General features: G+C 43.5%; 1 protein-coding gene across 3 annotated transcripts in view; it reads right to left on the reverse strand.

Annotated features, from left to right (window-relative positions):
• Positions 1-7,555: 7,555 nt before the first annotated feature.
• tspan9a (tetraspanin 9a) overlaps positions 7,556-17,607 on the reverse strand; it is a 153,488-nt gene continuing 143,436 nt past the window's right edge. For all 3 annotated transcript variants that reach the window (XM_041939370.1, XM_041939369.1, XM_041939368.1), the window contains 4 exons: positions 13,724-13,825; positions 13,261-13,392; positions 10,762-10,845; positions 7,556-8,337 (listed from right to left, as the gene is read on the reverse strand). In XM_041939370.1, coding sequence (XP_041795304.1) covers positions 8,266-8,337; positions 10,762-10,845; positions 13,261-13,392; positions 13,724-13,825 — 390 coding nt within the window. In that variant the 3' untranslated portion in view covers positions 7,556-8,265. The remainder of the gene's footprint in view (positions 8,338-10,761; positions 10,846-13,260; positions 13,393-13,723; positions 13,826-17,607) is intronic.

Genomic DNA, 17,607 nt, shown 5'->3' on the forward strand with positions numbered 1-17,607 from the left:
ACTGTGTGTGAATACTTAATCACAAGGTTGGTTTATTTTATCATGAAATCAAGTGTCTCCTGTGGAGTAACAGAAGGACACGAGGTCCCTCAGGTACCTCTCTGCCTTGCAAGAGGTACACGAAGACTTAATGAGATCGATCTCTCTCTTTTTTTAGAGCAGATACAACTCAGTTTTTAGTCCCAGGGACGCTTCATTTGAGTTTCCCCTCCTGTTCATGCAACATCTCGTTTTACCTTCTGCAGTCTTTACAGGAATAGTTGAACTTATAGTTTATCCCTTTTTGCTTTCTTGCCAAAGATTAAGATGAGAGGATTGGTACTGCTGTTGTGGCTTTACAATGAATATGAAGCTACTGCCAGCAGCTGGTCTGTGTAGGTTAGCGTACAGAGAGCAGAAACAGAAGAAACCCAAGTGTAAAAACAGAACGGTATGGGTGTGGGGTAACTTGAAGGCAGAAACCACCCTGTTAAACTATGCCATGCTGTTTTTACACTTCAGTTTTTGTTTGGGTTACACGAACAAAATGTAGCATGTTAATGATTGAGCTGTAGACGTGCGAGTAGGCAGACTGTATTCCTGTGGACAGAGTAGGCCAGATAACCGGCTGCATGTGGAGACACGAGAGTGCTTACAACCACAGCTTTTGCCCCTTAAATCCAAAATAATCTACTTTGATTCATTTATATAAAACACTGTAAAACTAGAATCTAGTGTACTTCATACGGGACATTCAAACAGGTTTTTGAAACTAGCTGAAGCTTTTAAAAAGACTCTGTCGATAGTTTTTCATTTAAACGCTCCTCAGGCTCCCCAAGGCTGAACAAACGTCAGTCAGAAAAATGAATAACAAAAAATGATGATTAAAATGTGTTTTAATGAAAATGAAATGTTTTTCATAGGGAGCACAATGTTGGAATCCTGCTCCAGGCTAATTTTGTTTTATTCCATGAGGATGGACTGATACCCTGAATCATGGTGCAAGTTATGGAAATATTACCCTTTGTGTACAGGTCCAGGGCAAATACTATGTTGTCCATCACATTATGGTCTAGTAACTGGGGAAATGTTTAATGGCAAAGCTTTGCATCTGTAGGAGTGTAAAAATGTGGGTTTTGGGAATATTGTAACTATTTTTTATATATATATTTTTTTCAATGTTTCAAATGACGGAAATGTACCTCTAAGGAAAAAGCTGTGCAGAAAACCAGGTCGTTCGTGTACCACATTTGGAATGCTGTACGGGTTTGGCAGGAAGTTCTGTTTGGTTGTGGATAAGGGAAAAGACGCCTGCCTAGTTGCGGAAAAAATGTTTTCGAAACTGAAATCAGATGTTGAAGAAAGGTTTTACAGGGTTTAGGGTTTGGGGGTGTGGGCACACATGTACGGAAGAGCTCGGTAATTAAATTGGGGAAACTGCTGGGCTGCTGTTTAATTCCATACTTGCCCACGGTGGACTTCTTTCCAAAGTGGAGATCCAATATATTAATTTGCTTATGTTTACTGCCCAGTAGTATAGAATGAAACTGAGCAAACCCAGACCCCCTGCCGGTCTTGGGTAGATTTGTTCCATATAAAAAAAGAAATTAGGCTATCTAGCTCTTTGAACATAGACTTGGATAGGAAAATAGGAATCAAATTACATGAAACTGGGAAAGTCATCTTGATTTTATTCCCCCTCCTTGGCAATGAAACAAGGAGTAATGGCCATTGTGGTCAGCCTTGTTTCATGCATTCTAACAAGGTTTTAAAACTGTGGCCATAGAGATCTTTAAATGAATGTATAACTTTAATTCCAAGGTAGGAGAATCCTTCTGTCTTCATGTTAGAAGGGGAAAATACTATAATCAGCAACTGTTGCCTGATGATTCATGTGCGTAAAGCGTCCGCTTTGAAACATTCAGTTTATAGCCTGAGACATACCAAACGACACCAAACAGAGAGATTCTACGGGATTTGATAAATAGAACAAAAGGTCATCTGCATATAGCAACACCTTGTGTGTTTTCTCATTCCTGGTCACTCCAATGACCTTCTCCTCTTCTCCTAAGGCGATGGCTAAAGTTTCCTCAGCCAGGTTGAAGAGGAACAGAGAAAGGCAGCAGCCCTGTCTTGCTTCACTACCATGTGGTGAGAAATAACTCTTAAGTAACAGAGTTTGTGCACAGTGAAGCCACTGCATAATGAATAAATTATGTTAACCCAAGAGTTAAATGCTGAGCAGAAAGCAACTTTTTCCAGTGAATAGATAATTCTAGTGCATCCCATCAGGTGCATCTAGGGAGACTATGACCTGGGGTCGTTGGGTAGAGTGGAAAGAATAAATGTTTTAAAATGATTGCCTACCTGGTATAAAGCCTGTTTGCTCTGGCTCTATTATATTGGGAATCACTGTTTGAAGGTGCAGAGATAGAACTTTTGTGAGAATTTTGTAGTCACAGCAGAGACTTAGTGGGTAGTAGTGGGGAGTGCTTTTTGGGCAAAACCATTACGGCTGCTTGAGTCATGGTAGGGGGTGACTAGCTAATGTTTTAATGAAGAACAAATACTGTAATGCTACAGAAAGCCTGAATCAGCCATGCTGTATTTGCATGTGGAGTGATGTCAAAACAGCATGTCGAGGGCGGAAAAGCCTCGCTGCACCGCAGGTACAAAGACACAAGTTAACTCAGGGAAACAAGAAAGATTGACAACAGATTGTAGCAGAAATAACTTGCATATCAGCTCCACTGCAGGTTAACATGCAGAATAATGGCGTGTGTGAATAAACTAAAGAGTCTCAACAAAAAGAAAGACTTCCCAATTCAGGTTAATGACATGAGCTCTGCTGAGGATGAGGGGGAAAAAATGCAAAATGCTGCAATAACAGTTAGGAAAAAAAAAGTATCCGCAGTTGATTCTGTTCATTTTATTTCAGTACATGTTACTCATACAAAATAAGCTGTACAAAGGCTAAAATAGGTCATATTCTTGCATAGAAGGAACAGTGATGTAAAACAAAAAGCCGGATGGAATGGCACAATAAACTCCACTCACTAACACACATGGGCCTGATAACAATTTGGTTAAAAAGGGATAAAGCTCCATACAAAAATACTCTGCTGCTCATTCCATGCTGTATAAACTCGAGACAAATTGGCGATGGTTCCCACTTTCATCATCTCTCTTTTGTTCTTAAGAAAACCCCCTCTGCTCGACTGGCTGACTACCATTAGCTCATCTCACTGCCTTTAGGACAACAGTCCCTCAGGTTTTGTTAGTTTTTTTAAAAAGAGGCCATTTTAAGGCAGCAATGCCACTGTCTTTCATTCAACACACCGTGGGATTTGCTGTGACACCGCTTCACTTTGCTCTTCAAGCCAAGTCCTGTCTTCCAAACCCCCCTCCCCCAAAATTCAGCATCACACACTGTTAAAATGTTGCATCTATAATTGACAGTGACATAAAAAGGGAATACATCAGGAGCATCGAGTCATTAAACATGAAAGGCAATGAGCGTACGGTATCGTGGGATTTTGTGACACTCTTTCCTTTATTTAAAAAATAGCTGATTTAGAGAATAAAGAGAAGGTAGTGCACCACCTAGTATAGATATTCAGAGTGCTTTCACATGTAGCAGAAACTCCACAGGACAAGGCTGGCAGGTATCAGAAAGTGCCACCCAGCAGAACACAACATCAAACACACCATTTCTAGAGCATACATTTCCACTGCTCAGATATTCAACTTTAGCACGGGGGAAGGATTAGGAAGAGATTACAGAACTAGGATGCCAAAGGTGGCAAATAAAAAAAACAAAAAAACAACAACAACAAATAAACCAACAAATGAAAAAAATTGTGTCTATGTCTCAATGTTCTTCACAGCAGACAAATCTAATTACTGCATGTATGTTCTTCCTTTACCATCTCTGTGGCTTTCTGGGGGTGCTTCCAGGGTTAAACTTTATTCTCCTTCCCAAAAAAAAAGGAAAATGTGTCATACTACAAGATGAGTCAAATAAAATATGAAAGCCATACTGACAAAAACAAATTTACATCAAATTTACACTGCTCCTGTATCAAAGGTGAGAAAATGGATAACATGGGCGTAAGATAATATCTGTAACTGAGCACAGCAGAGCATGGGTTGTTAGGCAAATCAGAATTAGAAAATGGCAGTTAAACTGTCAATGTTAATGTGATTACAAGTGGCAGAGGTAAAGTATAACGGTAAGTTACACCAGTTGTAAAAATGAGCATATTTACACCGGGAGCTGATATACTGCTCTTTGTTGTGCAGTGTCATCTAATAGAGCATGCTCTACAAATACATAATGGGCCTTACACTGGCAGTTTTAAAAGACATACTGCAGATTACACCAGCACGTCCTAATTTTAATTAAACTCGGTCCTAATACAGAGAAGCATGACGACAAGCGTGCAATATGTCTTTGTGGGCTTCAGAGATGCTATATGACACAATTTCTCTCTGTCAGTTCTGACTTAATTGCTTGAACTGCCTGTAGCAATGTTAAGACAGAAAGGCATTTTTGCACCTTCTAGAGGAACATTGCAAAGACTAATCCTCTGAGAAACAAATGCTTAATGTCATGTTCTCACAATGAGCGACAATGAGAACGGTCATGAATGGAAAAAAAAAAAAAGCCAGTAAAAACAGCCTACAACAAGGAAAACAGTATATTGTATAAAAACAAACATTAAAACAGTGACAACCAATGTACAAAAATAACATCATTAAACAGCTCTGGTTAAAATGGCATTCATCCCTGCACTCTGAAAACACGAAGGAACATTTTCTCTGGCGAAACCGGGAGAACTAGATGACAGCAGAGCTGAGAGGGAGTGCACACGGCGCAGAAAAGACAGCGTCAGCATAGTCGGATCAGTCGGCGGCAACGCCTCCGAGTCTGCAGGCCGGGCCTCTGAAATGTGACGTCAGATTTGGAGGCTGGATTTGTTTTATTTCCGCTCGTCTCCATTCTCGCATTTTCTGTGACATCTGTGTTTTACCACCTTCACACCCCACGCAGGATGAAGCAACACATCAGAATGTCTATCTTGACTTCCTTCTGAACTTTCTGCCCACAGTAAGGTTACAATGCAGTCTGAGTTACAGAGCGCTTACAGGCATTTCTCCGAGAACTCCTGCCGGGTACAGAATATACCTCACAGCTGCTTCGAGGCGTCCAAAGAGCACAGCTGTATTTCTTCAGTGTCAGTGCTGCCAGCTACTGTATATATAGCGCCGGGTGTCTGCAGAGCGATGCAGTAAATAAGGGATGTGGGGAGAGTTTGTGGAGGCAGCCAAGCAGAGGAGATGTGACCACTCGTGCCTACGCTGTACATCAGCAGCTGTCATGTTCCCCCCGTGGACACAACAAGAAGAGTTCGAGCATATGGGGGGCGGGCAGTGAATCACAGCCAGCAGGGTCGCTGCACATCACAGCCCAAATCTGTTGCTTCCTGATGCACGAACCCCCCTCGCCTCAAAACTGCCTCTCTCAGATGAAGTCATTATAAAACCAATAATAACAAAAAAGTTAAGAATGACCGCAGGTGATGCTGTGAAGGCGTACAGGCTTCCAGACTGGAAGAATGTCTAATGAGTGAATGTTTGTTTCCCGTGCTGTGTCATTTGTTAGCCCGTGGAGCAGCAATGCACAGTGTCTGAGTTCCAAGGCTTCATCCAAAGCAACAAACTCTCCTATCAACCATTACCCTGGATACAAGGCAGCCACTTCTGGTCCCAATGATTTCTCCACTCAGTTCCCAACAGCAGCAAACAAATGACCACCTGTCTTCGGTTGAAGGATAGCTACAGTTCGTGGTCTTATTTTTTGCGTCTGGCCATCATCCCTATCAGTAATAGTACAGTATGTTCTCTGCTGAGATATGGGAATGTGGCAGCGTTTTCTAAAAAGAAGTCTGATGGTGCAAGAAACACACAGCCTGGTTCGAGTTCTCTCAGACTTACTCACCAATTGAAATATGTCTAGATCTGGGTATGGGTATGGGTCTGAAAATCCCTATTTGCTACACAGTGCACTATTTTCACTGTCCCACATTTTCAGGATCCGAATTATGAATGTGAAAATTCCCACAACATCGCAACAGCATATTAGTGAAAGATGGTTGCATTTGTGGTGACTGCAAAGGACACTGCCAGAGTATTGAAATGAACCAACATGGCAGCTGATTAGCAGCCTGAGGAACATGAGCAGTCAGACGATCTCTTTGAACAAACCAAACGTGTTTGGAGGACAAGACAAAGCTAAAATTACTTAAACTGCCCAAAACATCCATCAGAGTCTACGGGCTGACTTCCGGGTTCAGATTTGACCTGTTGAACCTTTCTGATCGCTTGTTTCTTGGCTCGCTGAAATGTTGTAGCCGTCTTCTCAGACCTCAGCATTTACTTTGGTGGGTACAGAGTTAATATACCAATGACAAGCAGTCACAACCAAATGATGGCCTAAGCTAAAATTATCCTTAAACAATAAGTAAGTCCTTCACACCACCGCCTCTCACCGACTCACAGAGCAGACACACTGGAGGGCATTTTCTTTAAGTCGCCGCAGCAGATGTAGAGTATTTTGAGTCTTAAGGAGGCAGCCTGGTGCTCTGGCCTCCTGCAGAGAATCAGTGGTAAACAGCCATGTCCTACAGGGCATGTTGCCATACCTATCTGTCTCAGCTTTGATCTGCCTACTCTCCCGCCACCCCCTCCTCTGCGGCTGCAAGAAAAGGGAAGCTTTAGTGAAAATGGGTGAAGTCGCAAACCTGAGGTGCCACCTCGTGATGAAAAGGAATGTCAGCTGAGGTATTGTGTGTACGTATGGAGCATAAAGCTCATTGCTTTCTGACACGGGGGAAGAAAATTGGGGTGAAAAAAAAGAAAAATGGAGGCAGGGGGAGCTGACAGCTGGAGAGAGAAAGAATGAGGAGTGCAGAACAAATGGATGAGATCTCAAGAAAACGGAGGAGAAACTCTCTAGCCGTCTCCGTTAACACAATTGATGGCAGCAGGGAGGCAACATGTCTGCTCTGATTTTGCCCCTTGTGCCCTTCTCTGTGTGCTGTTTTCTTTCTCTGCAGCTTGGACAATGGATAAAACACACCCACAGAGCTGCACAAACACACACACACACACACACACACACACACACACACACAAAATTCAGTCTGTATTCTCAAAGGGGGAACTTCATCACCAAGATCTCTTCACTTGACAGTCCTGGTGGAGCCCTAATAAACAGCCATTTTACACCATTTGTATCGTCTCACAGGGAATGGGAATACTGCTGCTGTGTAGCAAAGTGTGTGTGTGTGTGTGTTTGCAGGCAGATTTATGCATTGCAATTTATTATTCAGAGGATGCTGCAGAATTTGGTAGAAAATAAATCCACTGATGATTCCTCGCTCTCACATGACGTTCCTCCATCATGCTCACTTTGCTCAAACCGCTATAGCTGAATGAAAAAAATATGAATCGCGGATTCCACTAAACAGCACCCCGACGTGTTTGTGCCCCTCTGCAGCCTCTGCAGCAACGTCACATCAAATCCCCCCACCCAAACACACACACACACACACACAGTGCACTGATCTGTTCAACACTTACATTCCACAGGAGCGTCTGTGACACACTTACAAAAACCCAAGACAAAATGAAGACGTTTGACATTTAGACGACAAAGGTAAATCAGTAAAGTACAAAACTAGCATGCCATGTTGGAACTTTTTTCATTTACAAGTGAAAAGGGGGCTTGACTTTAATCAACATGAGGGAAACAAACAAACAAACAAAATAAAATTAAACTCCACATCTGGTGGAGGGAACTATCAGTCTCATATGTTCTCTTTACCTCAGAGTGGGGTGTGTGGGCATTAGTAAAGTCTTCATTGTCTCAGAGTTCATCCTTCCTTCCAGCAAATTGTTAGTCCAAGCAAAAAAAATACAGTGAAATAGAATAGAAATGTACTCAAGAGGAGTGACGACCAATGGGATTCTGTTCCTTGCCAAAAGTAGGTGTCCCTTCTCTTCCAGTTGTGTTACTCTTTGGCAAAATGAATGGTGAAAAGAGAGAGCAGAGCAGAGTGGGGACACAGCTGGAATCTGTACAGAAGGCATGGGAAGGGGAGGGTGGGGGGTGCAAAGGATGCTCTAAAAGGTTGTAGGGGTTGGGGTGGGGGAGCAGGGGTGAATCAGAGTCTTATCCCATCAGGCAGTGGGGCTCCTCTCGTTGGGTGCCTCCCCCGAAAGCTAAGCGTCATACTTCTTCCCCGTTCTGTGGATGTGGTGGAACAGAGTCATGGAGAACGCCATGCCCAGGAGCTGTGGAGGAAACGAGAACGAGATAGTGAATTTGTGTCGTGTATATGTCTGTTTGTGCATGATACATGCGTGTCTCAGCACAGTGTTTTTGATGTCGGTGCCTTCGGGCTGCTTTGCGTTTTTTTTTTTTTTGGTGCGAAATAAATCCTGTGCTGAAGCACGAGCGCATTTTCGCTCACTCTCTCAAAGGGCCTTCAAACGCGAGCTCTGGAATCTTTGTGATGGAAAAAATGTACAGCATGCACAAGCATTAAGTCAATGAAGTAAATTGAGATGCCACTGAATCAAAGTAGCCAGCTATCTCTTTGAAGTTTCCATTACCCCTGATACTTCTACATCAAACACAGTCACAGGGCTGATCCTAAAACCGTTATCTGGCAAAGTTTGGATGGCAGGGAAACTGCAAAGCACTGTACGGTGCATAGTCTTTACTAAAAAGGCAACGTGGAGTTCCTACAAACAGCCTTCACCAGGGATTCCTACAGGATGTGATTAGTTTGGGAAAGCTGCTGATTCTCCTCCTTTAGTTTCAAAGCCTAATTCGTAGGGCTGCTGGAGAGAAAATGCTACCTTAAGCCGCTGTCAATCAAAACACAAAGTGCCATTTGAGGTAAACATCCAACTAAGAGGGAGTTAGGGCCAACAAAAACCTCCTTAATGTTTAAAAACCAGCTAAATTTACATGTGTCTCAAATTGTGTCCACATACGGCTGACAAGTCTGACATCATTGTGAGTGAAGTTATACATATAGACTGATGCCAAAGTCTGTCAAATACGCTGCTGGTCTAAATCATTCATAAGCCAGTTCTCTGTGCCTCTGGCCATTATGTAACATTGCAGAGTTGCGGAGCATCAAGTTTTCATGATTCTCACAACTGTCATGTCCTCCACCTTGCCGTCGAGCCTGCTGATCTGACAGCTCCAGGCCTCTCCCACCTCTCACCTGAATGAGAGTGAAGGGAGCGCTTGTCTGAAGGGATCATTAAAATCAATGTCAGCCGAGTCGGTGTCGTGGGGTTTCACTTGAAGCAAAGACTTTATCAGTCTGCAAACAGGGCCGATATTTGTCACTGTTCTCCATGTGCATAGTGTGTGTGTGTGGGGGGGGGAGAGAAGAAGAAGTCAGCAAGTCAGTAAAAATGCATGGGAGCATATGAGAAGAGTGTGATCTTGTTATGAATACAGAGTGATCTGAAGTTGGCCAATATATAAGGCTGCATTTCCCTCCGAGAGGCTGCGAACTTGCTCTAAAGCTCAAGCACCATCTTCCCCTGAGGACATTGGAAATGTGCAGAATCAGAAGGCCACCTTTTTCTGAGTGAACCGCGAGCAAACTGGGGACGGCAGGGAAAATGAAGCAAGGGGAAATGTTGAAAGCATGAAAAGTGAAAAGGAAGAAGCAGAGTGCAGATGATTCGTTGTATGAACAGAAATGCTAAATGTGTTTCCATCCACCTGTTTTTTATGCACGTTTTCAGTGTGAGCTTTACAAATAACAGTGGCACACCGAAGAAATGTGGCAAGAACGTTTTTTTATGCTTGGCTGAGGTGGAAAAGCCGATGTACTGATAAAAACAAAATGTGACAAAGTGTGATGAAGACAGGCATCGCAAATAAATCATGACATACATGATGAGAGTTCAGCGGCACTAAAGCAGACACACTGTGTGGACTGACAAGGCAACTGTCAGGTTCCTCAAACTAATAAGTGAAACATAGATTTCTATCACGGTTTCTGCATGGTTTTCATTCGTTTAAGGTCTGACGATATTTTATTGTGCCTGATCCTTCTTCCTTTGTCTTCATGGCCGTGGCTGGAGAATTAGCCCCACCAGCTGTGACATAGGTATGATAACCAGAGGCTGCAGGAAAGCTGGTGGAAGGTTGTCTTTTAATGTGTACATGCTAGAGCAGGAGAGTTCAGTGAAGCTGTCTGGAGCGAATAAACACAAAATGCAAAAACACTAGGAGAAAAAGAGAAGTTGTATCTTAGGAGGAATATCTATCACCTCTCCCTTCACTGCCTTTAATCTGCAGCTCTACACCTGCTCTTCTATATTCAGTATCTACACTCTCCTTGTACATGACTACAGCCTGCTTGGCATGAAGCCAGGTGGCTGTGATTCTCCCAGACAGGATCAGGGTGCAGAAGACAGTGCCTTCAATATTTCAAGATGTGTGGGTGCCCAGAGCAGCCAGTGAGCACAGGCCTCAAAACCTTCTTAGAAAAAGATGGTGGCACCTGAATGCACACGTTTTTGTTTTTTTTTTCTAAAACTTGTTCCCAGACAGGCAGACACAAACAAATGCACTGAGACACAAAGCAAAAAGGAGAAAAGGGAGGGAAAATAAATGGGAGGGAAGCAAAAAAAAAAAAAAAAAAAAAGGAGAGGGAAAGAACAATTTATCACCAAGGCTCCTACCTGCACTACCAAGATGACCATGCCTATGGTTCCCAGCAGGGGCTTGTTGTCATCCAGCCATTCCTCCACTTTCTCGAAGCAGCCCTAAAATGGAACAAAAGCATGTGAAGATACCACTAAACCAGGGTTGGGGCCCCATATGGCCTGCAACAGCATTTGATCCGGCCTGTGAGGCAATTATGAATACAAAAAAAACTGTTATTTAATCATTTTTCAGTAGTAGAGTGACACAACAGTCCCTGAATGCAACTCACAAGGAGTGGCTGAGATCACATGGCCTGGCAACAAAACGTAGGGGGGTGTGGAATGTCGCCCTTTCTAAGAGAAATGGACCAACAATTTTTCTGTTGTTGTTGAATGAAGCCAGCCAGTGTTCCCAGTTTGTTCGTGTGGACAAGCTTACACTGATGAAAAAGGCTAATCTCAAGAGTCATTACAGCCACAAATACACTAAACTAGATGAAGTTAACGCTGTTTGTCGGAGTTTGGGTGCCCAACAAGCAGCTTTCACCAGACCACACTCTGACAGAGACAGTGTTATGAAGGCAAGCTAAGAGCTAAGAAGCTGAAACCTCATTCGGAAGGAGCCTTGTTGCTGCTGTGGAGCTGCTAGCAACAGATGAAGTGTCAGTTTGTCCGGAATAATTCCCAGAGATTAAGAAAAACCTGCCATGGAAACTCAGAGATAGCAAGTGTCTGTGTGATCTAACCTTCATGGTGGACATTAACAAGAACCTCTCAGAGCTGAACCTCCAGCTCCAGCAGCTTCTCAGCTCTCTGCTTTCCAATGTGAAATCATTGGAAGTGAAATCAAAGCTGGAGAGAGGAAACACCGCATCTTCCTACTCTGCAAGAACAAAAGCCTGTTATGAAATCTGAACCTGCTGCTGAGTGTGTTCTTTCAAAACTGACTGCAAAGACTCAGCTCCACTCAAGACTGACTGACCCAAACCTGATACAATGGCCCACCCAAGTGACCCCCCCCCCATCACATATGGATGATAACTGTCTCAGGTGCTCCCCAATCACATGTAAGTGTGTTTCACCCCTATGAAAAATTTCTGGGGGCACCACTGAGTATAGCCCTCAAAGGATGTTTTAACACTTGAAATGGCCCTTGATAGGACAAGGTTCTCCATCCCTGCACTAAAGAAATGCACATTTCTAGTGTGGCAGGGGTATCATGTCACCATCCAGTGCATGGCTTCCATGAGGTTTACCCTCGGATGGATGAACTACCAGGTGAGGTGTTAAAACAAATGAATTACCAATGAGCGAAGCCTTTTATATACAGACTTATCGGCCATATGTACAGATGTGTGCACTAACTCAAATGTATTCCAGCTTGGGTTCAGTCAGAGGTCACTCACGGGCAGGGAGGTGGGGTGAAGGACTTAATGGTGGTTTCAGATGCAAAGTGGTGTCCCTTCTCGAGTGTGGGTGCTGAGGCAGCATGCGAGGCTTGCTGTAACTACAGTATGGAGTGTGTGGCCGTCTCCTCTGGGCAGGATTACACACAAGATTTTAGCGCCGCGCTTTCCCAGTGGACCAGCTCAGTGTCTGCCTATTCTCATTTTGGCAATTATATTACAGCTTTTAATCCCTTACTTTGGCCCTGCTAACAAACCACATGCCAGACCAATAGCAGATTAGACTTGTAATGGGGGGAGATTGGCGAACATTGTGCTGCAAGGTTTTTTGAGAAAAAAAGAAAGGGCTGTTGTCTCATACATTATGGAAATAAATCGTGATAATACAGCGTGATCAGAATTCAGCATTAAGAGTGTGAAAAATGTAACGCGACTTTAAACACACACACGGAGGGGTGAACAGATGGACCAAAGACACACAACGTCTCTGATTTTAAAGTGTCCCCTGTGAATCAAATCATCCTAAATCTAAATAATTACTTTTTAAAACCACATATATTCAAACACTAGTTGACGTGAAATGACAAGATATGGATCTGAGGATCGCACTTGTGTCGTATCTATGGACAGGTTTTCTGGGACAGTGTTCACAAACATGTTGAAAGGAGCAAGAGAGCCAGAAGGAAAGAGGAAAAAAAAGAACAAAAACATAACTGTTGTCGCTGTTTTGCATCTTTACGTATGTCTTTGTGGTCGTTTTTCTCTGTCTCTGCTGTGGTTTGAGTCTCTTTCTAATCATTGTATTTGTCTTTGTAGTAGTTTTGTGTCTCTTTGTGGTCACTATGCATCTCCTTGTATTGGTTTTGCATCTGTTTGTGGTTTCTTTCTCTTTATCGTACTTTCGTGTCTCTTGTGGTTGGTTCGTGTCTTTTTCTGGTCGTCTTACATCTCTTTGGGATCGTTCCGAGCCTCTTTGGAGCTCTTTGATTGATTTTCCAACAACAAATGTTAATCATCACATCAAACAGATGCTTTGGCCCAGTGATCCCCCCCATGCTTACATCATATAGTATATGCATAACAAAAAAAAAACAAGTTTGCATTTATTTTACAGCCTATGTGAACTCACCCGGTTCCAGAACATGTTGGTGGAGTTCCGGCCACAGTTCTGGTAGTGCTCCTGGCAGCAGCGGTCAGGAACTACCTTCTCCTTCAGGGCCTCGTGCCAATCGGTGTACGCTATCACACCGCAGCACTTCCACTGCGAATGCCACACACATCGGACACAAGATCAGTTCATGCTTCCTGCCACTCCAGGGAGACCTCAAACTAACTTTAATGTAACCTTACTTTAATGTAAAAGTATCGTAATTAGTCCCTCTGCTGTACGGGACTGCAATAATGGAACGAAATGCACTTCAACAGCCACTCTTGACTTTTAATGTTGCATTAATGCCACAGCTACAAAGCCAGGAAATACATTAGCTGGAATATTTCAGTTCAACTCTATGTGTCACTTCAAGTGTTATGAGTGAGCGTTCAAGTTAATGTTTCTGAGAGTTGATGCACTGCGTGCAGTGAGGTCTGCCTACCTCTGCCTGGATGATGTTCCAGGCATTTCGCAGGCCTATGTTGTTTTCTGAGTTGTAGAGAGCCAGCCCGTCCTTCAGATCCTGCTTGGCGTTCTCTCTCACCTGGAGGTAAAGAGACAACATCAGCCTTGGTTAGAGACCTCGGTTAAAGTGGTTGGTTAAGCAAGAACTGTCAATTGAGTTATAGCGGAAGTTCTATTTATATTGGAGTAGGCAGCTGAAGAGTGTTTGTGAGGCTGCATTCACATAATTGCACCCTTGATGAGGACATAGACGTCTGAGGGTTAGCAATGATTAGAATGATAAGTTACAGGTAGCACTTTCTCTTGTTTTCTAAAAAAAACTCCGCTACGGTGACTTTTGCATGATCACTGCAGATCTGACACACGTCATGTGTCGCTTTGCTCCTCACACACGGCTTCAACATGCCCTTGAGCAGAGCTAGCAAATCATTTTCCTCTTGACTGAACTCCAACAATGTGCTCAGGGTTGTGCCATGTCTGATGGAGATTAATATCTCATTGGATGGTTTAATGAGATACAAAATCAGAGCTTTAGTTCTCCTGCAGTTTGCTTTGCCGGTGGGGATCTGCTAACTGCCAGGACAGATTGAGAGGCGCTTCAGATAAGGGGTAATTATTACTGGAAAAATGACACGCACTGCCAGAGCCATGCTGTACATCTTCACAGGCGATACACTTTATATCACAACTGAAGGAAGGAAGGCACTTCCTTTAATATTTAGAGCTTGAGGCTTCAGACTGTGCCTGAAAAAAGGGGCATCACGTCTGTCTCTGCTTGACACAACAAGCTTAGGACTGGTGTTCAGCTAGATGCCGTTTGGAGGTTTCTCAATAAATCCAGGTAGGGAATGTCAGCCTGCTTTTATGAAAGAAATACAATTTTAACGTCACTTGACTAATTACATGTGGAACTTATCTGAAACCTGTATTCTGTGCAGTGAACTGTATGTGAGAGACAGACAGCTTCCTCTGATCATACAGAAAACTAGATTAGGCTTTCAATTAAGTGCTCCAGCAGTTTATTGGTGGGAAGAAAAAACCCTCAGACCCTTGTTTTCTGAGCTGTGCGGCACTAGAAAACTATTTGCCTAATTAAACATAGAGTGAAACACATTTTTGTCCTGATTAATTAAAGTTTCCCTTGCAATAAAATGCTTTAGTAACCATTAATTATGCAAAACCCATTTAAAACATCCTCTAAAACCTTTGAAAAAAGATTATCATCATTTCAAATCACATTCTTCTTTCTCGCTCTGTAACTTTGCTGATGCAGAGGAGCGAATCTGTGTATTGCACCTCAGGCTGCAGGCCCCGCCATATCTGTCCCCGTGCAAGAAAATGAGATGAAGAGCCGCATCATCAATCTCTGCCTTGTACTTTGTTTCTATCCTCCATCTTTTCCTCTCCATCTAGGCTATATGTGATGCCGCTTGCTCATTACTGACTCCTCGCAGTAACACAGTCACTAGAGAGTAGTTGGGGGGGGGGGGCCCTACTACAATAAAATCATCTTCTCGGTCTCCAATAAGTCTGTGCACATCTTCCATTTCATGTGTGGAAGTCTTTGTTACAGCCTGAAATTAAACTTAATGATCCAGATTTAACGCTAACGAGAGGCAGACAAATGACGGCAGAACAAACAGGGATTTGATCATGCTGCACTCTGCCCCATTTTCTCCCTGCAAAGCAGCAGATACAAACACATCTTTGTTGCATTAACCTATTTTTTTTTTTCTGATAAGAAAATCTAGCTTCACGACTGACGCTTATGTTGCTGGTGCAGGAAATTGACCACAAATAGAAGTCCAGCACCATTCTTCTTTGCATCTAACTCCTGTTAAGTTTTCTCGAAATGTTGACACAGGCCATCGCTGCGATACCTCGAGTGTGGCATATTGAAGAAACCCTGAGACACCGCTCATACTTCTCATTAGGTAGATAAGCTCTGGGCTGACCGAGTCCACGCTCAGCAATATGGGACAGCACATTTATCACAGAGATCTTAAGGGTTCAGCTCGGCCGGACGAGCGAACACGCAAGAGCTACGGAGAGGGAGTGAACAGAGGGAGACGTGAAGCTATTCCAGCTGACAGAGCGGAGGAAGGAGTCGGCTTTCCATCCAAATTGTTGTGGGTTTTCTGTCAATGCGTCCGAAAGCAGAGAACAGAGAGTGACTGTAATAATCTGGAATAATGCAATGCATCTGACCAGCGCAAGTGGCAAGGTATTAAACTTCAACTTTACCAATGCCTCATTCCACACAGAGACATTAACAGTTCCAGCATGAGGACTCCCCACTGTCAAAACTGGGCTCCAGATCTGGTGGCGTGTAAACACTTTGGGGACCGGGTACAGGGGGACTTGTCACTGTGCAGACAGTGAGCCACACTGCTAACTCATTAGCAGAGTGCACAGCCATGACCGCGCTGTCTGCTCGACTTTTCAAAAATGGGAAGGATCTTTCCGTTGGTGTTTCAATGTTGCATATATACCCCACGTCTAATTTTGCTGTTCAGACAGCAGAGGTCACATCATGTGGCATGCAGATGACAAACTGTACCCCGGTGTTGACACCCTTGTATTTCTTTCTCATTAGTTTTGCCTCTGAGGACAACTGGCTAACAACTGCTGTCTCAGAGGCAGTTTCACTTCCTTGCAAAACACAAGAAAGCGTTGCTTATTGCTTTATTTACAGTAGGTGGTTTGATGGGTGTAGAGAAGAGCAATTAGTGAATTGGTGTTGGAGTTTTATTCACAGCTGCTATTCATCACTTTGAGCGATTATAATCTTCAAACGATGTTACAGCGTTTTAATTCCAAATGAATCACAGTCTCTGTAGTATAATTTTGCTAAAATCAAATAAATAAATAAATAAGTTGAACCCACAGACTATGCAGGAGGTTCATTGAACACATTACCACTCTGAGATAGAAGCCAGCTCGATGAAAAAAACAACCCAGCTGTGAAATAAGACAAATGATACATACAGAGTGGAAAAATGCAGCTGCACACCGGCAGGAGAGCAGAGCCCGGAGCTACATGGGAGCCTGCCATGCATAACCGAGGGAGAACCAAGACGCTGGTCAGAGCGGGTGTTAACCTCTCACACCTGTAACGTCTCCTTTTCCTTTAGCCACTCTGGGCAGCGGACGCAAGCAGCGATCCAAACACCGACATGCTAACACCCTTCAGGTTCCAGTGACTGACATGTTCGCACTGTGTTCACCAGCTGCTCTCCGGCCGTGTCTGTCTGCTGTTTGTTGCTGGCCAGGTGGTGTGAGGTGGGAACCGAAGCGCCTGGCATAAAGAATCTCCGCACAGCTGAGCGGAAATACAGCTTATCACTATAAGCAACCCCTTCCACGTACCAGCAGTCACATGACCCATTAAAATAAAAACACTGCTTATAGCCACTTTAAACACTCCTTCCTTTACTTGCACAGGAATACCAGGGCAGATTGTTGCCACACACACATCATAACACAATGTACTATCTGTCTGCACTCTGGGAACCCAGCAGATTCCCATGATTGGAGAAATCACATGTTTTAGGAGGAGGATTTACAGTTTATTTGTACCATAGCTGCAGATCTGCCTTGACGACAGTGTGGTTCCATTTAGGACATTTTGATTATGGCTGGGGTCAGTTTTTATGATAAGTGGAAAACACTACGGTCCTAATTAATTCTCAGTGAATGAAGGCCCTGTACTTGTGAGAATAACAGCTTGCCATTTTCCATTAAAGCACCCTTCAGGATGATGCCAATAGTGAAACTGCAGACGTACACCAAACCTTTCTATTAGAGAGGACTCTAGCTGGACCAAATTTCCACTTTGCAGAACAATTTCTATTCCCTGTT

Source organism: Chelmon rostratus, chromosome 6, assembly GCF_017976325.1.
Source record: "Chelmon rostratus isolate fCheRos1 chromosome 6, fCheRos1.pri, whole genome shotgun sequence".
Classification (NCBI taxonomy): domain Eukaryota; kingdom Metazoa; phylum Chordata; class Actinopteri; order Chaetodontiformes; family Chaetodontidae; genus Chelmon; species Chelmon rostratus.